This window comes from Vombatus ursinus, unplaced genomic scaffold, assembly GCF_900497805.2.
Source record: "Vombatus ursinus unplaced genomic scaffold, bare-nosed wombat genome assembly UNPS02011369.1, whole genome shotgun sequence".
In the NCBI taxonomy this organism is placed as follows: domain Eukaryota; kingdom Metazoa; phylum Chordata; class Mammalia; order Diprotodontia; family Vombatidae; genus Vombatus; species Vombatus ursinus.
This window is the reverse complement of record NW_020951147.1, coordinates 4,766,986-4,782,092: the sequence shown is the minus strand read 5'-3', so window position 1 is coordinate 4,782,092 and position 15,107 is coordinate 4,766,986. Positions and strand designations below refer to the sequence as shown.

The window sequence follows — 15,107 nt, the reverse complement described above, 5'->3', positions numbered from 1 at the left end:
CCAGCAGGGCTACAATCGCTCTTGGGAACGGGGGAACTACATTTCCCATGGGGCAGCGGGGCCGTTTCTGGGCCGCGGCTTGACGTAGGGGCGGGTCAGTGATGCCCGTCCTCTCCTCCTCCGGTTTCCGATCCACAACTCCCAGGAGGCTCAGCCACCAACCAGACGCCTTTCCGCATGCGCCTCGCGGAGTTCCTGGTGACGCCAGACTACGCTTCCCGGCGTGCTCCATGAAGCCGCCCTCCCCCTCCCCATTTCTATTGGCGGCCTGCGTTCCGCAGGCCCGGCTCCTATTGGTCGCCGCCGGAAGTTCCGGGAGGCCGTGTCTCTTCAGGCTCCTGGGCCGCGCGCCTTCTCGCCGCTAAGATGGCGGCGGAGCATCCCGAGCCTCCTAAAGGTGAGCTTCAGCTGCCGCCGCCTCCGCCGCCGCCGCCTCCGCCTCCCCCGCCGCCGGCCCCTTACGGCGCCTGGGCCGCGCCCGAGCTGCAGGCCAAGCTGGCGGAAATTGGAGCCCCGATCCAAGGTGAGTTTTCCGCGCCGCTCCCGCCGGCGCTGAGGCCCGCGAGACTCGCGAGGAGGCCCGGGACCCGAAGGGGAGGAAGCGAGGAAGGCCCGGGGGGCCCGTCGTTCGGATGGTGGGGAAACTGAGGCCGTGTGTGACTGGCCTGCGGCTCCCGGGGGGGGGCCCCGGGAGGGCTGGGTGAGACCTTCAGTGAGAATTCAGTTAAGCGCTTCTTGGGGGCTGCGCCCAAGCCCCAGATGAGAAGGGGACCCCCCGAAGTGGCCCGGTTCCGAGGCGGCGGGGGGATGGGCCGTTTGGGGCGCTTGGAGGCTGGTGGGGCCCGGAGGAGGCGGCCGAGGGCTTCGGGGGACCGAGAGGAGTGAGGGTGTGCGGCCAGGCCCCCCGGGAGGCCCCAGGGTGGTGGTGGGGGCGGACTGGCGCTCAGGGGTGCCTAGATGGGCACTGACCGGGAGGCAGGAGGGTCGGGTCGGGTCGGGATGGCGAGGGGGGGGGGACCCCGAAGCTGTGAGGCCGGGTGACGCGCGAGCATGACGCCGCCCCCGAAGAAACAGGGGGTTGGAAGTGGGTGGTGTTCGGGGGGTAGCCCCGGCAGTGACCGGCTCAGGCGGCAGGCCGGGTTCAGACAAGATCGGGCCTTCCTTGGGCTGCTTCTCCATTGCTTGTGTCCGGAGTCGGAGCTGATTTCCCCCCCAGAACGTCCCAGCTGCCTGCCGGGCTGCTGAGAAGTACGTGCGGGAGCAAGTTAAGAACGTACACAGAGGCTTTGGGGGAAGGGGGCACTGCCAGGGGAGCGGCAGGAAAAGGCCTCCCGGAGAACGGGGCCCTTTCGCTGGGCTGCGGGTCTGCCACCCACTTCTCTTGATTCTCTCTTGATTCATTTGAGCAAATGATCCCGTTACAAGGAGCCTAGAGAGCCCCCTTGGACGTTAACAGAGCCCTCAGGCAAGAAACTGAAGGCCGTAGGGACAGCTGGGGTTGGCCTGCTGGGCACTCTGGGGCTGAGGAGGGCTGCTTCTGGCGTTTGGCAGGAGATGTCAGGTCTGACAAGTGGACCTCTGGGCCCCCAGAGAAGTCCTTTCAGTGAGGAGCTGAAAGGGAAGCTGCCCAGACCGCTAAGAGAGGGACGCCCACCACCTACCTTTGGAGAGTGTGGAAGAGCTCAGGGGCTGAGGAGAGCTACAGCAGAGCAGGCGCCTGAGCTCATAGCTGTGAGGCGGTGAGGAACGCTCAGGATGACCACAAGCTTTAAGTAAAAGTGATGTTGGGGACAGACGGACGGCCGGACGGCCGGAGGAAGGGAGACAGGGCAGAACTTAGTCTGATTTTGCTGCTGTTTTCTCTGCTAAGGAGAAGGATCTTTGCCACAGTGCCTTAGAGACAGCTGCCGCTCCTGAGGGCTGAGGATGCTGTAAGAGAGTGTCCAGCTGCCCTATGCCAGGGTGGCCGAAAGTACAGGTGGATGTGATTCCTGAACTACTGTCAGGGATCTTGGATCTTGGAGAAGGAGAGGGTGTTCCCAAATAGGGAAGAGAATAGGGGCTGCACACTGGAGGCCTCTGGGCTGAGCTTGGATTGCTGCATGAATGAGCTGCAGTCCAGAGATCCTGGAAAAGGAAGCCAGACTAACCTTATTTGGACACGGTTCTTAGACTGGTGGATGAGAGGAGTGTCCACAGTAATGGTTGACATTGGTTTTAGCAAACCATTTGACAAAATATGGCCAGTTGTTGAAGGCAAAGTGGAGACCACTCTACTAAGCCGTGATACAATTGGACGGCTCTGGAGCTGGTTGGCCAATCAGAAGCGTCGTGAAGGTGCTGGAGCTCCAGCACGGTGATTCTGAGAGCTTCTCATCGCTGATGAGGATCAAGGCAGAGATGGCAGGTGGTGCCAATTCACAGGTGACATTGCTGCAAGGAGAGCCGAACTGTGGAGTGACAGACCTAGAACAGATCTAGGTCGTGGCAGGCCAGGGCATTGCAGTGAATCCAATGGGATGAAATTCAGTGCAGATAAATGTAAAATCGTAGCCCTTGGTTAAAAAAATCAGCTGCGCCAAGATTGGGTGGGGAGGCGTGAGAAAGGCCCTTGGGCTCCTATGAATCAGCTGGGTGATGTAGCAGCTCAGAGCTGGAGTGACGGGGCCTCAGTGACAGGGGCACTGCTTGGAGGGGTGTGCTGGGGAGGGGCCCTGCTGTGGCCAGGAAGGGGAAGGCCTTCACGTGTGTGCACGTAAAGTGTGTGTGAAGAGAAACTGGGGGAAAGGGGGGCTGTCCCCAGGTATTTGAAGGGGGTCATTGGGAGGAAGGATTATTAGACTTTGCTTTGACCTCAGGCACCAACTTGGAAGGTCCAAGAAGCAAGTTTAGATTTGATGTGGGAGCTGATGATCAGATTAATTGTGAGAGGCTGGAATGAGTGGAGCATACTTGTTGGGGAGGTTCTAGTGGAGGGGTGGGGAACCTTCTGGCCTCCTTTGAGTGAACCCAAACTTCACAGAACACATTTGTTCTAGTGGCAGTTCCTCCTGAGTCTGGAGTAGACTAGTAGCCATGAGTGTGGCTGCCTGTCCTTCTCTTTGTACTTGGTGCATGCTACTGAGGTCCCTTCCAGTTCCGTGGTTCTGAGTGGGCTTGGAGAGGGTGACCAGCGACGTGGCATCCTTTCTGCAGGTACAGGAATGCAGCTTACGGAGGAGAACGCCCAAGGTGGGGAGCAATAGAGCAAAGGAAAAACTCAGGGAGAGGAAGGACCCTTTGAGCCATTGACCTCAGCAGGGCTCTGTGGGGAAAGTAGAAGTTTAACTGAGGCCTGAGGGAAGATGAGGACCCTGCAAGGTCCGGATGCAAATGCATGGAGGCTGGAGACGACTCATTGGTCAAGTTGAAGAAGTAACTGGTCATCAGTTTGGTTTCCTCACTGAGCTGGCCTTCCTCCAGTGTCCTAGAACACTTTGCCTGGACCTCTTCTTTGTACTTATCATGTGCTGTCATCTGAGGACACTTGGCCTCCCCTCCCTTCTTTACTGTGGTGGAGGGTAGCAGCTATCATTCTAAAATCTCGGTATTTTTGGGGTCTGGCATGTTGCCTTACACAAGAGATTGTTTAATTGTTCATTTTTTTCAATTTGAATTAACTTCTTCCTCTCTCTGTCCCCCCCGCCCCCATACCTATGACCCTTCAGGAAGCCGAGAGGAGCTGGTGGAGAGACTGCAAACTTATACCCGGCAGGTGAGTGGCGCACGGGGGGCAGTGGGATGGGTGTTTGGGCCCAGGGAGGGCAGGTGAGGAAGTCTGCTTGGAGCTGCTGTGGCCTGATCTGTCTTTTTTCGTCCTCTCCCTCCCCCTTCCCAAGACGGGCATCGTGCTGAATCGGCCAGTTTTGAGAGGCGAGGATGGAGACAAGACTGCCCCCCCTCCTCCGATGGCAGCACAGGTGAGTCCGCAGCCCTGGGATATCAGGATGGGAAGGAAAGGATCAGCAAATCCATCCCCCTGATTTTGTGGTTGAAAACTGAGGCCCAGACAGTGGAGCTGACTTCTCTAAAGTTGCCCAGGTATTCAGTTCAGTTAAAAACACCCTGCTTGAGGACCCCAGAGGTGAGAGGATTCAAAGGGGAAAATCGCCAGTCCTTGTCCTACACCACACTGGGTCTTACGGCTTTGGAGTCCAGCAGCCCGGGATCCATTGCTTATTGTTGTCTTGGCTAAGTCGTGGTTTCCACGTCTGTCGTCGAGGGAACTCGACTAGATTTATTTGGACTCTTGGCGGGGTTGGGGCGCTGCTGCTGGCGGTGAAACATACACGGATACTTGGAGCATAAATGAGGGGGTCCTTCTGTGTGTGGAAGTGGTCAGAGTAGCAGCAGAGGGCTCTGGTTGGCAGGATTGGGAGCTGTGTGTGCTGCAGGCAGCACGGTGGAGCCCAGGGGGCCGGCTCAGTGCCTGACACCCTCAGGTTCCTTCTCTGGGAGGTGACTCCTGGACCCCTAGGCCAGGGCCATTCTCTCTCCTGACCTTCAGTCCCAGAGCGCGGAGGCAGCTGACCTCTCCCCGGTGGCCTGCGTCTGTTTGGTATCTTTGTATTCTTCTCCACTGGGATGTTCAGAAGAATTCCAGCTTCTTGAACGGGCTCCTTTTTGGTTCTGTGACCCCAGTGCTGGCTGAATAGGCAATTAATGATTGTGGGGGAGTGGAGCCAGATCGTGGAGAGCCTTGAATGCCAGACTAAGGACGTGGATGATTCATTTTACCAGCCTTCAAAGTGCTGCCTAATACGTGCGAAGGGCTGTTATTATTCTGTAACGAATGGGGAGTCTTGTGAGCCGTCCCTTGTGGTGATAGCATCTCAGGACAGACTGGTGTTTTCTTGGCGCCACTGATGCCGATGGCCTTGTCCTCTCTGTGACTTGGGTGGCCTTCAGGAGGGCCTGAGAAAGGTTTAAGTCTCTCAGTTAGCTAAGGGCTTCTTCAGGCAGCCAGCCACGGGTCTCTGCCGGGACCCAGGCCCTTCCAGATTGAGGGCACTTCCTGGGGCTTGGGTCTGCTGATGGAGCCCTTGAAAACTGGGGTCCATGCCCCTCCGGGGGGGGGGGGGGGGGGAGGGAGAGAGAGAGGGGGGGTGTGTGTGTGTGTGTGCGTGTGTGTCATGGGCCGCTCCGGAAAGGGACCTTACAGAGGAGAACGTAGGCCCCGGGCACCGGGGGGGGACATGACTTGCTCAAGGTCAGATGGGCAGTAATAGAGGCTAGAGCAGATGCTCTGAGGAGCCGCCGGCAGACTCTGTGCCCAGCCCTAGGGAGAAAAGAAAGGCACGATTGTAAAAATGACCCTCCAAGACTCCCTCCTGGTGAGGGAGGCGGCATTCATAGGGAAGGCTCCAATCCTTGGGGGTGCCTGGCTTGTGCCAAGCTCAGGAGACCAGGGCAGGGAGTGTTCTGTGGAAGGTCCTGCCAGGAGGCTTTCTCGCTGGAAGGTTGAGGGGACTCGTCAGGGTCAAGGGTCGGAGGGGCCAGGCTGTTTCCAACAGGAGCCGGGGTGAATCTTGGAGTGGGATGTGGCCAGATTGATTCTTTCAGCCTTGCCCCTGGGGTGGAGGATAAAGAGGGAGACTCCTGAGGCGAGGGGTGCTTGGTAGGGTCAAGGGAGAGCAGGGTGAAGGGGACACTGTACTTGCAGGGGATCTCTATTTTGGGGCGTGTCTGCTTGTTCCACGGCCTCCCCAAAAGCCCTGCCACCTGCACCAGTGGAGGGGGCCCACACTTGGGGGAGACTGTACAAGTGTCTCCTACAGAGCAGGGGGTCCGGTGGTCAGTGACCTGACCTCAACCAGAATCAGAAGCCTGTTCTCCTGACTCCAGTTGCCTGATCCCCCTGCTTCTCCTCCGCCCCATCATGCCGGCCGCCTGGCTGGGATCTTCATTCTCCTCTGCCACGCTGACCTTGGCTTGGGCCTCCTGCTCAAGTGGTGGTGACCGAGACTCCTCCTCCTCTAAGGCAGGCCCATCTGAGCTGGAGAGTCTTGGAGGGTGGGACCCGGGACCACTGGGCTTGACCACAGAGCGGCTTGGGGGTCACAGCAGTGAGGCGCACTGGGCATCCCGTTCATGTTCCCTCTGAGCCTTGGTTTCCCCATCTGGACGGTAGGACTAGGAATGTTTGTGATCCCCCTCCCAGGGTTGCAACTCTTCAAGTGCTTTAGGAATGGGCCACTCTGGGACTCAGGGCCAGCGCTGTTCAAACGTTCTGGTGCCAGGAAGCTCTGAACGCGCTCAGACGTGATCGAGGACCTCCCCTCCCCCAGGAGCTTTTGGTTGTAGAGGTTATGTCTTTTATGTTTCGGTATTCAGAAATAAAATGTCTCACAATGATGACGAACATAGTCTGGACTTGTCAGGCCCCCTTAAAGGGTCTCGGAACCTCCCAGCGGCCCCCAGCCAACACTTCTGCTCACTCGCTGTCTTCTTTCTTCTGTAGCTCTCTGGAATCCCCCTGCCTCCTCCACCTATGGGGCTCCCCCCACTGCAGCCACCGCCGCCGCCGCCGCCGCCACCACCAGGTCTAGGACTTGGTTTCCCCATGGGAGTAGGACCACACCCCCCAAATTTGGGGCCCCCACCCCCCATGCGAGTAGGTGACCCCGTGGCCCTGTCGGAGGAGGAGCGACTGAAGCTGGCCCAGAAGCAGGCCGCCTTGCTGATGCAGCAGGAGGAACGGGCCAAGATGGTGCGGGACAAGCAGGTGGGCCCGCATGGGGGTAGGGGTGCATGCAGGTGCCTTGGGGAGCAGCAGAGTGCGGAGCGCCCCCTCCCTGAAGGAGCATCAGTTCCCGGGGTGGTGGCGTGGCTCTGCACAGCCTTGTCAGCTGGGCTTTCCATGGTCACTGCCAGGTGCGCAAGCCCGGGCAGGGGCATCCTTCTGGTTTTCCAGAAACACTTGTCCCACGTTCTTGCCCTTCTCAGCTCGTGACGGTCTTCTCCTGGTCTTACCCGTTCTAGACACATTATGTGATTTCAGCAGGTTTGGTGAAAATAGACTCAGTTCATCTTGTAAGATCATCCTTCTCAGAATGGGGTTTTTAAATGCATAAGTTAAAGGCATGGGATTAAAAAGGAAACCGATTTATATTGAAATATGGGGACCAAAGTATTTTAAAAACAAGCTCATGGACCGCAAGTGAACCATGGAGCGAGATCTGAGCTGTAGGCGGACCTGGCCTTTGATGCTGTCTGGCTCTGGGCAGATTCCATAGCTTTTTAGAGCCTCAGCTGCTCCATCTATAGAATGCAGACGGTGATAACACCAGGATGGACCGGACCGGACCGGACCAGACTGGACCGGGCCGGTATTTTGAGGATCAGATGAGGCCATGTGGGTAAAGTGCTTTAGAAACACTGTTTGATTATGAGCTGTGTTCATTCATACATGTTCCCGGCCTCAGGTGTCAATTGGAGGCTCGTTTAACGAGGCCTTAGAACCACTGTACCAGACGTTGACTGTGTGCCCAGGTTTCCTGGGGTTGGGGTGAGGTGGAGGAGAAGGAGAAGGTCTTTCCTTGCCTTCAGGGAGTTTACTCTATTGAGATGAGAATGGATTGTGAAACATTTCAAAATGATGTAAGAAAACGCTAAGTCGTGTGGTAACAAATTATGTCCTTATTTTATTTTGGTGGCAGATCTGTAGGGATTATAGTTTGATTCCTATTCTCCCCCGGGGGAGGTGGAGAATGGTGCTGGGATGGAGCATCGACAGGAGGCCCAGGGGAGCTTGCTAGACTTGTGCTCCCTAACAATAAGGATTTGAATGAAGAAATGAGGTTGCTTGTGGCTGTCTGCCAAATGTGTGTGTTTTTAATGTAATTTTTAGTTTACTTTTTCGAGTAGTGAGGATTTGTTTTTCTGCCTCTCGATTCCCTCCATTGAAAAATAAAAGGGAAACACAGCCCTTGTAACAAAGAGAGATAGTGAGGCCAAACACATTTGCACCTTGTCTGTGTCCATCACCCCTCTGTCAGCGAGTGAGGAGCCCGTCATCGGTCCTCTGGGACCGAGGTTGGTCGCCGCACTGGTCAGCCTTCTTAAGGTTTTATGATACTTTCCCTATACAGGCAGCCGTGTTACTGGAACAGGAACGGCAGCAGGAAATGGCCAAGCTGGCTTCCACGGTCCCTCGGCCCTCTCAAGACATGGGCCCCATTGGGGCTCGGCCCCCAATGGCTCCTCGAGGTAAGACCTTCGACTGGAGAGGAGGATTTGGGGAGGTGAGGATGAAAGACAGATATTTCTCTAGAAGGGTCTGGGCTAATCTTTTTTCTTCTGACATTGGATTTCTTTCTCTCAGTTGCAGCTCCTGTAGGTCCCCCACCCCCTGGTGTCCCCATTGGGGCTCCAGGCCCCCGTCCGCGGGGCCCCCCACCTCCTCCAGGAGAAGAAAACAGAGAGGTGAGATTGGGAGCATCTGCCGTGTGGGGAGAGAACTGGCCACTTTTGGTGGCTGATTTCAGGGGTCTGAGAAGCTGGGGCTTGCTTATTAACTAATAATCGATTACTGCCTCAGCTTGGAGATCCTTTTTCAGGCAGAGCATTCTCTTTCTCTCTTTTTATCTCCTTTTCTTATTGTGAACCTTGGATGAGTTGAAGGAACTGGGTATATTTAGCTTTCCAGGAGGGTTAGGGGAGGCGTGATGGCTGTTTCCAGGAATGGGATAGGCTGTCCTGAGGAGGACGCTTTAGCCTTCTTTTATTTGGCCTCAAAGAGAGAACCTGGGAGCAGTGGGTGAAAATTGCGGAGAGGCAGGCTGAGGATTGAGGTAAGGGAAATACTGGTCAGCAGTTATAGCTGTCCCAAAGGCCATCTTGGAAGGTAGTGAACCCTCTGTCACTGGTGGTCTCCAGGCAGAAGTCGAAATGGAATTCCTCTGAGTGTCCTTCTAAAACCCATGTCTGTGAGTCATGGGACGTAACGGCCCAGCATGAGACAACAAACCCCAATGAGGTCAAGACTCGCAAATAGAATAGAGTAGTCCATTCAATGCAAGCACCTACTGTGTGCCAGACTGTGTGCTAGGCACACTGTTGTTAAGGAAGAATGAGAACACGATTAAGATGATAGCCGATAAGCCCAGATAAATGCAAAAGATGGGTATGGGGGTTGGAGGAGGCCAGTGTCAGATTCTCTCTTCCTGTCCGATAACTAGCTGAGTGACCCTGGGCAAGAGCATCTTCACCTGTAAAGAAAGTGAGTCAGTGATGTTGGGGTCCTGCGGGGAGGGGAGGATGGCCTTCGTGAAGCTTAAAGTGATGGCTTAAGGTCAGCATTCTGAGGGAGAGATGGCTTGGCACAATCTGAGATTTGGAAGAGCCTTCAGGTGCTGGGCAGTCCAACCTGTGACGGCCCAGCGTTTGGGGGTCTGAAATACTCATGATTCTCCAAGCCTGATGGTACCAAAGGGACACTAGGGAGGCACAAGGTCACTGTGGTCACTCCCTCTCATCAAGTGTCTTTGGCAGACGGACGACCCCGGCGTGGGGCCCAAGATCCCTCAGGCCTTAGAGAAGATCCTGCAGCTGAAGGAGATTCGACAGGAGGAGCTGATATCAGTGCATGGTGAGTGTTACAGGTTGAGGGGAAGTCCCAGATGCCCTTCCCGTCCTCTCCTCGACGCTAGAGAGAAGCACGCTAGCGTTTTAAAGGTTTCTTTTCATGCCAGCTCTTAAAGTAATAGAATGTCAGAGACGGGGACCTTTGTCATCAGGCTGTTCAGTGCTTCACAGCTGAGATGGGTCCCAGAGAGGGCATGCAGGTGAGGAGAGGCCGATTTATTGGCTAACACTTCTGCTAGTTGCTGTGGGGATTAAAACAGTCCAGCCTACAATAAGAGAGACTGAGGCCGAGCTCTGAACCAAAGGCCCTTTATTTTATTTTTCTAATTAATTTATTTTGAATTATTGACAATCACTTCCATAAGCTTTTGAGTTTTAAATTTTTCTCCCCCTTCCTCCCCAAGACAGCGAGCAATCTGATACAGGCTCTACATATGCATTCCTATTAAACATTTTCGCATTAGTGATGTTGTAAGTAAGAATTAGAACTAATAGGAGGAACCACCAGAAAGAGGAAACAAAACACAGCAGAAGAAAGAAAATAGCAAATGATATGCTTCGATCTGCATTCAAACTCCAGGGTTCTTTCTCTGCATGTGGATAGCATTTTCCATTATGAGGCCTTTGGAGAGGTCTTAGATCCTTGTATTGCTGGGAAGGGTTAAGTCTATCAACATTAGTCATTGTACAACGTGGCTGTTACTGTGTACAACGTTCTCCTGGTTCTGCTCACTTCACTCAGCATCAGTCCATACAAGTCTTTCCAGGTTTTTCTGAAGTCAGCCTGTTCATCATTTCTTATAGCACAGTAGTATTCCATTACATTCATATACCACGACTTGCTCAGCCATTCCCCAATGGATGGGCATCCTCTCAATTTCCAATTCTTTGCCACCACAAAAAAAAGCTGCTCTAAATATTTTTGTGCATGTGGGTCCTTTTGCCATTTGTATGATCTCTATGGGATACAGCCCTAGAAGTGCTATTGCTGGGTCAAAGGGTATGCACAGTTTTATAGCCCCAAAGACCCTTTATGAAAGTGTCCATGGTCCCCTCTAATGAAGTAGACCTCAGGTCTTCCTCATGATCTGAAATGCCCCCTCCTTCCAGGGCCCTATTTTTATAGGGTTAGATATGTCGACGTTCAAGAACAGCTGTACCATGTACAGAATAATTCCGTTGGTTGACACATGATGAGCAAACGTGATCTGTCAGCAGGGTCATGAGTTGGGTGGAGCAAGGACCATCTCCACTGACTAGGTGGTTAGAAGATGGTCACCTGCTCGTGTTGGACAAGAGAGAATGGTCCGGAGGTACAGAAATAAGTTGGGGCACTTTCTGTGTAGTTGAGTCACCACTGGGCTTGGTCACCACGACAAGAAAAACCACGGTAGAGGGCCTCCAGTTAACTTTCTATGGTTAAGCGAGTGATCTTACAGTTGGCAGCTCATAATTGTAAACACTGTCCTGTGGAATCATAGCTAATTGATTGATACTGATTGGAATAGAGTAGGGGTCCTCAAGGAATCACCTTTCTCATTCCCCACCTTGTTCCACAGAAGGACCCCAGTCTTGCTTGAATCGTTGTAATCTAAATGTGTGGAGGGCAGTCCTTCAGGGGCAACGCAGAATCAGAAGGGGGCAGTCCCCTCGCTGAGGCACAAAGGTGGCACAGCTTCCAGCACACTGATTATGTTCCATTTATTAAACAATAACTCAGTAAATGTCTAAGGTGACTCTCTCGCTAACCAAGAACCATGAGGGACAGGGGCCTCCCAGCAAAACCTGCCCTACAAGAGAGGAAAATCGGGGGCCAGAGGGCGTTTGTTCAAGCGTAGCGATGCAGGCGTCGTCTGCCACCACCTGCACACAGGTTCCGGAAATCTTTAACGAAGGTTATGAAAACCGTTGAAGCCACTTTGACAAACAGCCACCCCGTTATAGTGATGAAAGGGGGCTTGCCTGCGGACAACAGTTAGCATAGGGAGTGGAGAAAATTAAGGAGCGGAATGAGTTCCATGAACAAAGCAATTCTCAGTCATTGCTGTTGGTGGTGGAGCAAAGGCTGAAGCAGGAGAGTGGAACGAGGATTCGAGGTTCCAGTCACTGTAGGCTCAGGAACCATTTGTGGAGAGGCTGATGGTGACGAAGGGGTTGTGCTTACTTCCCTCCTCGTACAGTTGTCCAGGCTCTGTGGCATCCTCTGATGCAGCCCTGTGGTCCTCTGGAGAGCTCCCCTCTTGGGAATCCTGGAATGAGTGGGGCTTCAGAGCAGCTTCTGGTGGCTTTGCTTCTGCAGTTCAGACCACCTGCAGAGATCTCCTTCTCTGTTAAACATCTCTGACTCAATAGATCTTAGTACAATTCTAGTTTGCTGTGACAATAACCAGGTCAGCGAGAGCCAGCTCAGACCTCAATAGCACTAATATGCACTTTACCAGACTAGAGAATTTATATTTTTAGGTTGGCAAATTCAACCGAAAAATTAAAAATTCTGAACCCAAATTTTATATATAACATATAATTACCTGATCTTGTTACAGCTATTTATTAAATCCAAAGGGAAATTTTTACCCTAGCTATTTTCATTTCAAGCTGTTTTCTTTTAGCTGTTCATCCCTCCCCTAGGAGGATAAGATTTTGCTGGGGAATTAAAAGAACAGTTGGTTTTGTTTTGTTTTTTTTTTTAAAAGATGATGACCCTTGCTGCCCCACTGAATTCATTTAAAATTTGCCAAATAACTGATTGTAAGAAAAAATTCTGGGATGGGATAGATAAATGCAGTAAGTAGTCAGATAGTGTAGATAGAATAAGTTATTTGTAATAAAACATGTTTGCCTTTCAAGACATACTCAACATTCAGGTGCTAATAATAAACCCAAATTAAATTGGCTTTTCCCATTTAGTGACATAAGATTGTCTGAAATTCTTTTCTTCAAACCGAAATTTTTTTCTACATTGGGCTTAATAATTAATAGAACAGCAATTTGGTCCCATAAACTGTTCCAGCAGTACCCGATTATTCTCACATTAATTTTAGGAAAGACTACAATTTTAGGCTAAATAACTCAAATCTCATCTCCAGTATTAATCTATGAAACTTCAGAGAATTTTAATTATTGCATCATGAAGGCCTGAATTGGAAAGTGAGTCTTTGTCTCTCTTAATATTATTAGTTTTGGTTTTTTTTTTTTGGCTAGGCAGTGGGTTTAAGTGACTTGCTCGGGGTCATATAGCTAGTGTTAAGTGTCTGAGGCCTGATTTGAACTCAGGTCTTCCTGAATCCAGGGCTGGTGCTCTATCCACTGCGCCACCTAGCTGCCCCCTTCTATTATTAAATTAGATGTTTCAAACAATTTTTACATGTAAAAATTTATTTATTTATTTATTTATTTTTTAATTTTTTTTTTGGTGAGGCAGTTGAGGGTAAGTGACTTGCCCAGAGTCACACAACTAATGAGTGTTACATGTCTGAGGCCGGATTTGAACTTGGTTCCTTCTGATTCCAGGGCGGGTGCTCTATCCACTGCGCCACCTAGCTGCCCCTACATGTAAAATTCTTAATCCAGTTTTGAAAATTGTGTTACATCTCCTACCAGTGATATTATCGTGATGAAAGAATGTTCTAAAGTGATCTCTAGTTCAAAATGATCCCTCACTAGCATGTGTTAACTTAGTCAAAACTCACCAATAGGGTTCATCTTCTTTGACACTTTCCCTTATCAGTGGAATTTGCTATGTGAGAAGAAAAGGCAGGGACATAGCAGCGTTAGTTCTGTTTGATTTCAGGTGTGAGTCATAGGCAGCCACTTGTATGGCAGGATGTCATAGCCACGCTCAGAATTAACCAAGTGGGAAAGCGTCTTATTTTGCAAGTGGGGATTGGTCAAAAGAATCCTGCCTTCACCTTGCAAGGTCGTTCTCTTGACCTTCCCAGGGACAGACAATCCACCTGTGGCAGCCCTCAGATTGAAGGAGTGCAGAGAATTTCCCTTGGATGATGAACCAGCAGCCTTATGAGGGGTCAGACACTTAGACCTGGATTTAAGATTTAGAGTAGCAGCATATCGAAGTCCCAAGAGACTCATCCTTAAACAGCAAAATTTCACTAGTTACAGCCTAGACCTAAATCATTGTTATTTGTCTCATATGTTAGCCTCAAAATCTCATCTAGAATCTTTTTTCACAATTCACAAACTTTAGCTGTTTTCCCTTCTCGCTGCCCCTCCCCCCTTCCATGCAGATAAAGCCAAAGGGAGAACATCGGACCATTTCTAGAATTCAGTGATTTGAGACCCCCATCAAAGTCCATGTAGACAAGTGGGTCATGTCTGGGCGCAGTTTCCTTGGTGAAAACGATGGAATCAGAGGGAGCTGTGGCTTTAGAGCTAGGCATTAGTTCAACCTTGAAAGACCAGCTGATTAAAAGCTGCACGGGTTGGACGAGCGGCCGTCATGCACGTTGCCGCTGGGGTAGTGTCTGGAGGAGCCCGCTCTTGCTTAATTAAGTCTGTTATCCCTTGGGGGCCACGGTGACCCCCTTATGAGCTAAAACAGTGTGCCTGGGGAGGAGTGGCTTACCTGTCTGTCACCCAGACTCAAAAGACTGTTTAGCCTGGTATTATTGGTACTACTTCTTCACTACAAGTTCAAACACAATGAATAGTTGCTTCAAAATAATACCATTACAACATACAATTACATGCGTTTCCAGATGATCCTAAATGAGATCCATTTACTATTCAAAAATTTCATTTCTCTGCTTTGGGTGGAGAAGCCCTGGTTCCTGGCTTCCCAGTACCCTGTCAGCAGGGCTCATCCCAAGGAACCTCCCAAAGATCTCCTAAGAGCATTTTACCAGGTTTTTCTTCTGACAGTTATTTACTGTTACTCTTTTCTAGGGTTTTTTTTTTTAATACAAAATATACTCTTAATAATCATATTCCAGATATCCTTATCATGTAACAATATTCAGATTGAAAAGAGGGATAAACTTGCTTCAACAGCTCTTGTATTTACAACGTTACCCATCAGGTGATAAGGATTTTGGTACCTTTCCAACTTGTCACTTCATAGAAAGGCCTTTCTCTTCTTGCCCAGGCATTTCCATGCTAATCATAGCAGTGCAGTGTCCATAATGTGCCAGACTTTTTCTGCGTCTTGAAAGTTGCCTAAGTCTGTTTTTAGAAATACTTCAAAACGCTTACTCTTTCATTTCCCAATGTTGTTAACATTCCATGCCCATTAGAAAAAGTACCTGTGAATGGGATAGCATTGTGTTCCATCGTATTCCTACAAGGTCGGAACCCTACGGTGCTCACCCTTCGCACAGGCCAGGCCCTGTGGTAAGCACTGCACAACCGTATGTTTCTCCCAGCACCCCTGGGAGATAGGCGCAAATATTTAGGATTCCCTTTGTACATACAAGGATCGATTAGGTTCTCTCATTCACTACCATTACAATGTTTTCCGCCTAGTCAAC

General features: G+C 51.3%; 1 protein-coding gene across 1 annotated transcript in view; it reads left to right on the top strand.

The window, feature by feature from the left end:
- Nucleotides 1-354: 354 nt before the first annotated feature.
- SF3B2 (splicing factor 3b subunit 2) overlaps nucleotides 355-15,107 on the top strand; it is a 25,342-nt gene continuing 10,589 nt past the window's right edge. Inside the window, exons 1-7 of the mRNA XM_027856103.1 lie at nucleotides 355-523; nucleotides 3,708-3,754; nucleotides 3,879-3,959; nucleotides 6,500-6,763; nucleotides 8,130-8,247; nucleotides 8,363-8,463; nucleotides 9,532-9,628. Coding sequence (XP_027711904.1) covers nucleotides 367-523; nucleotides 3,708-3,754; nucleotides 3,879-3,959; nucleotides 6,500-6,763; nucleotides 8,130-8,247; nucleotides 8,363-8,463; nucleotides 9,532-9,628 — 865 coding nt within the window. The 5' untranslated portion in view covers nucleotides 355-366. The remainder of the gene's footprint in view (nucleotides 524-3,707; nucleotides 3,755-3,878; nucleotides 3,960-6,499; nucleotides 6,764-8,129; nucleotides 8,248-8,362; nucleotides 8,464-9,531; nucleotides 9,629-15,107) is intronic.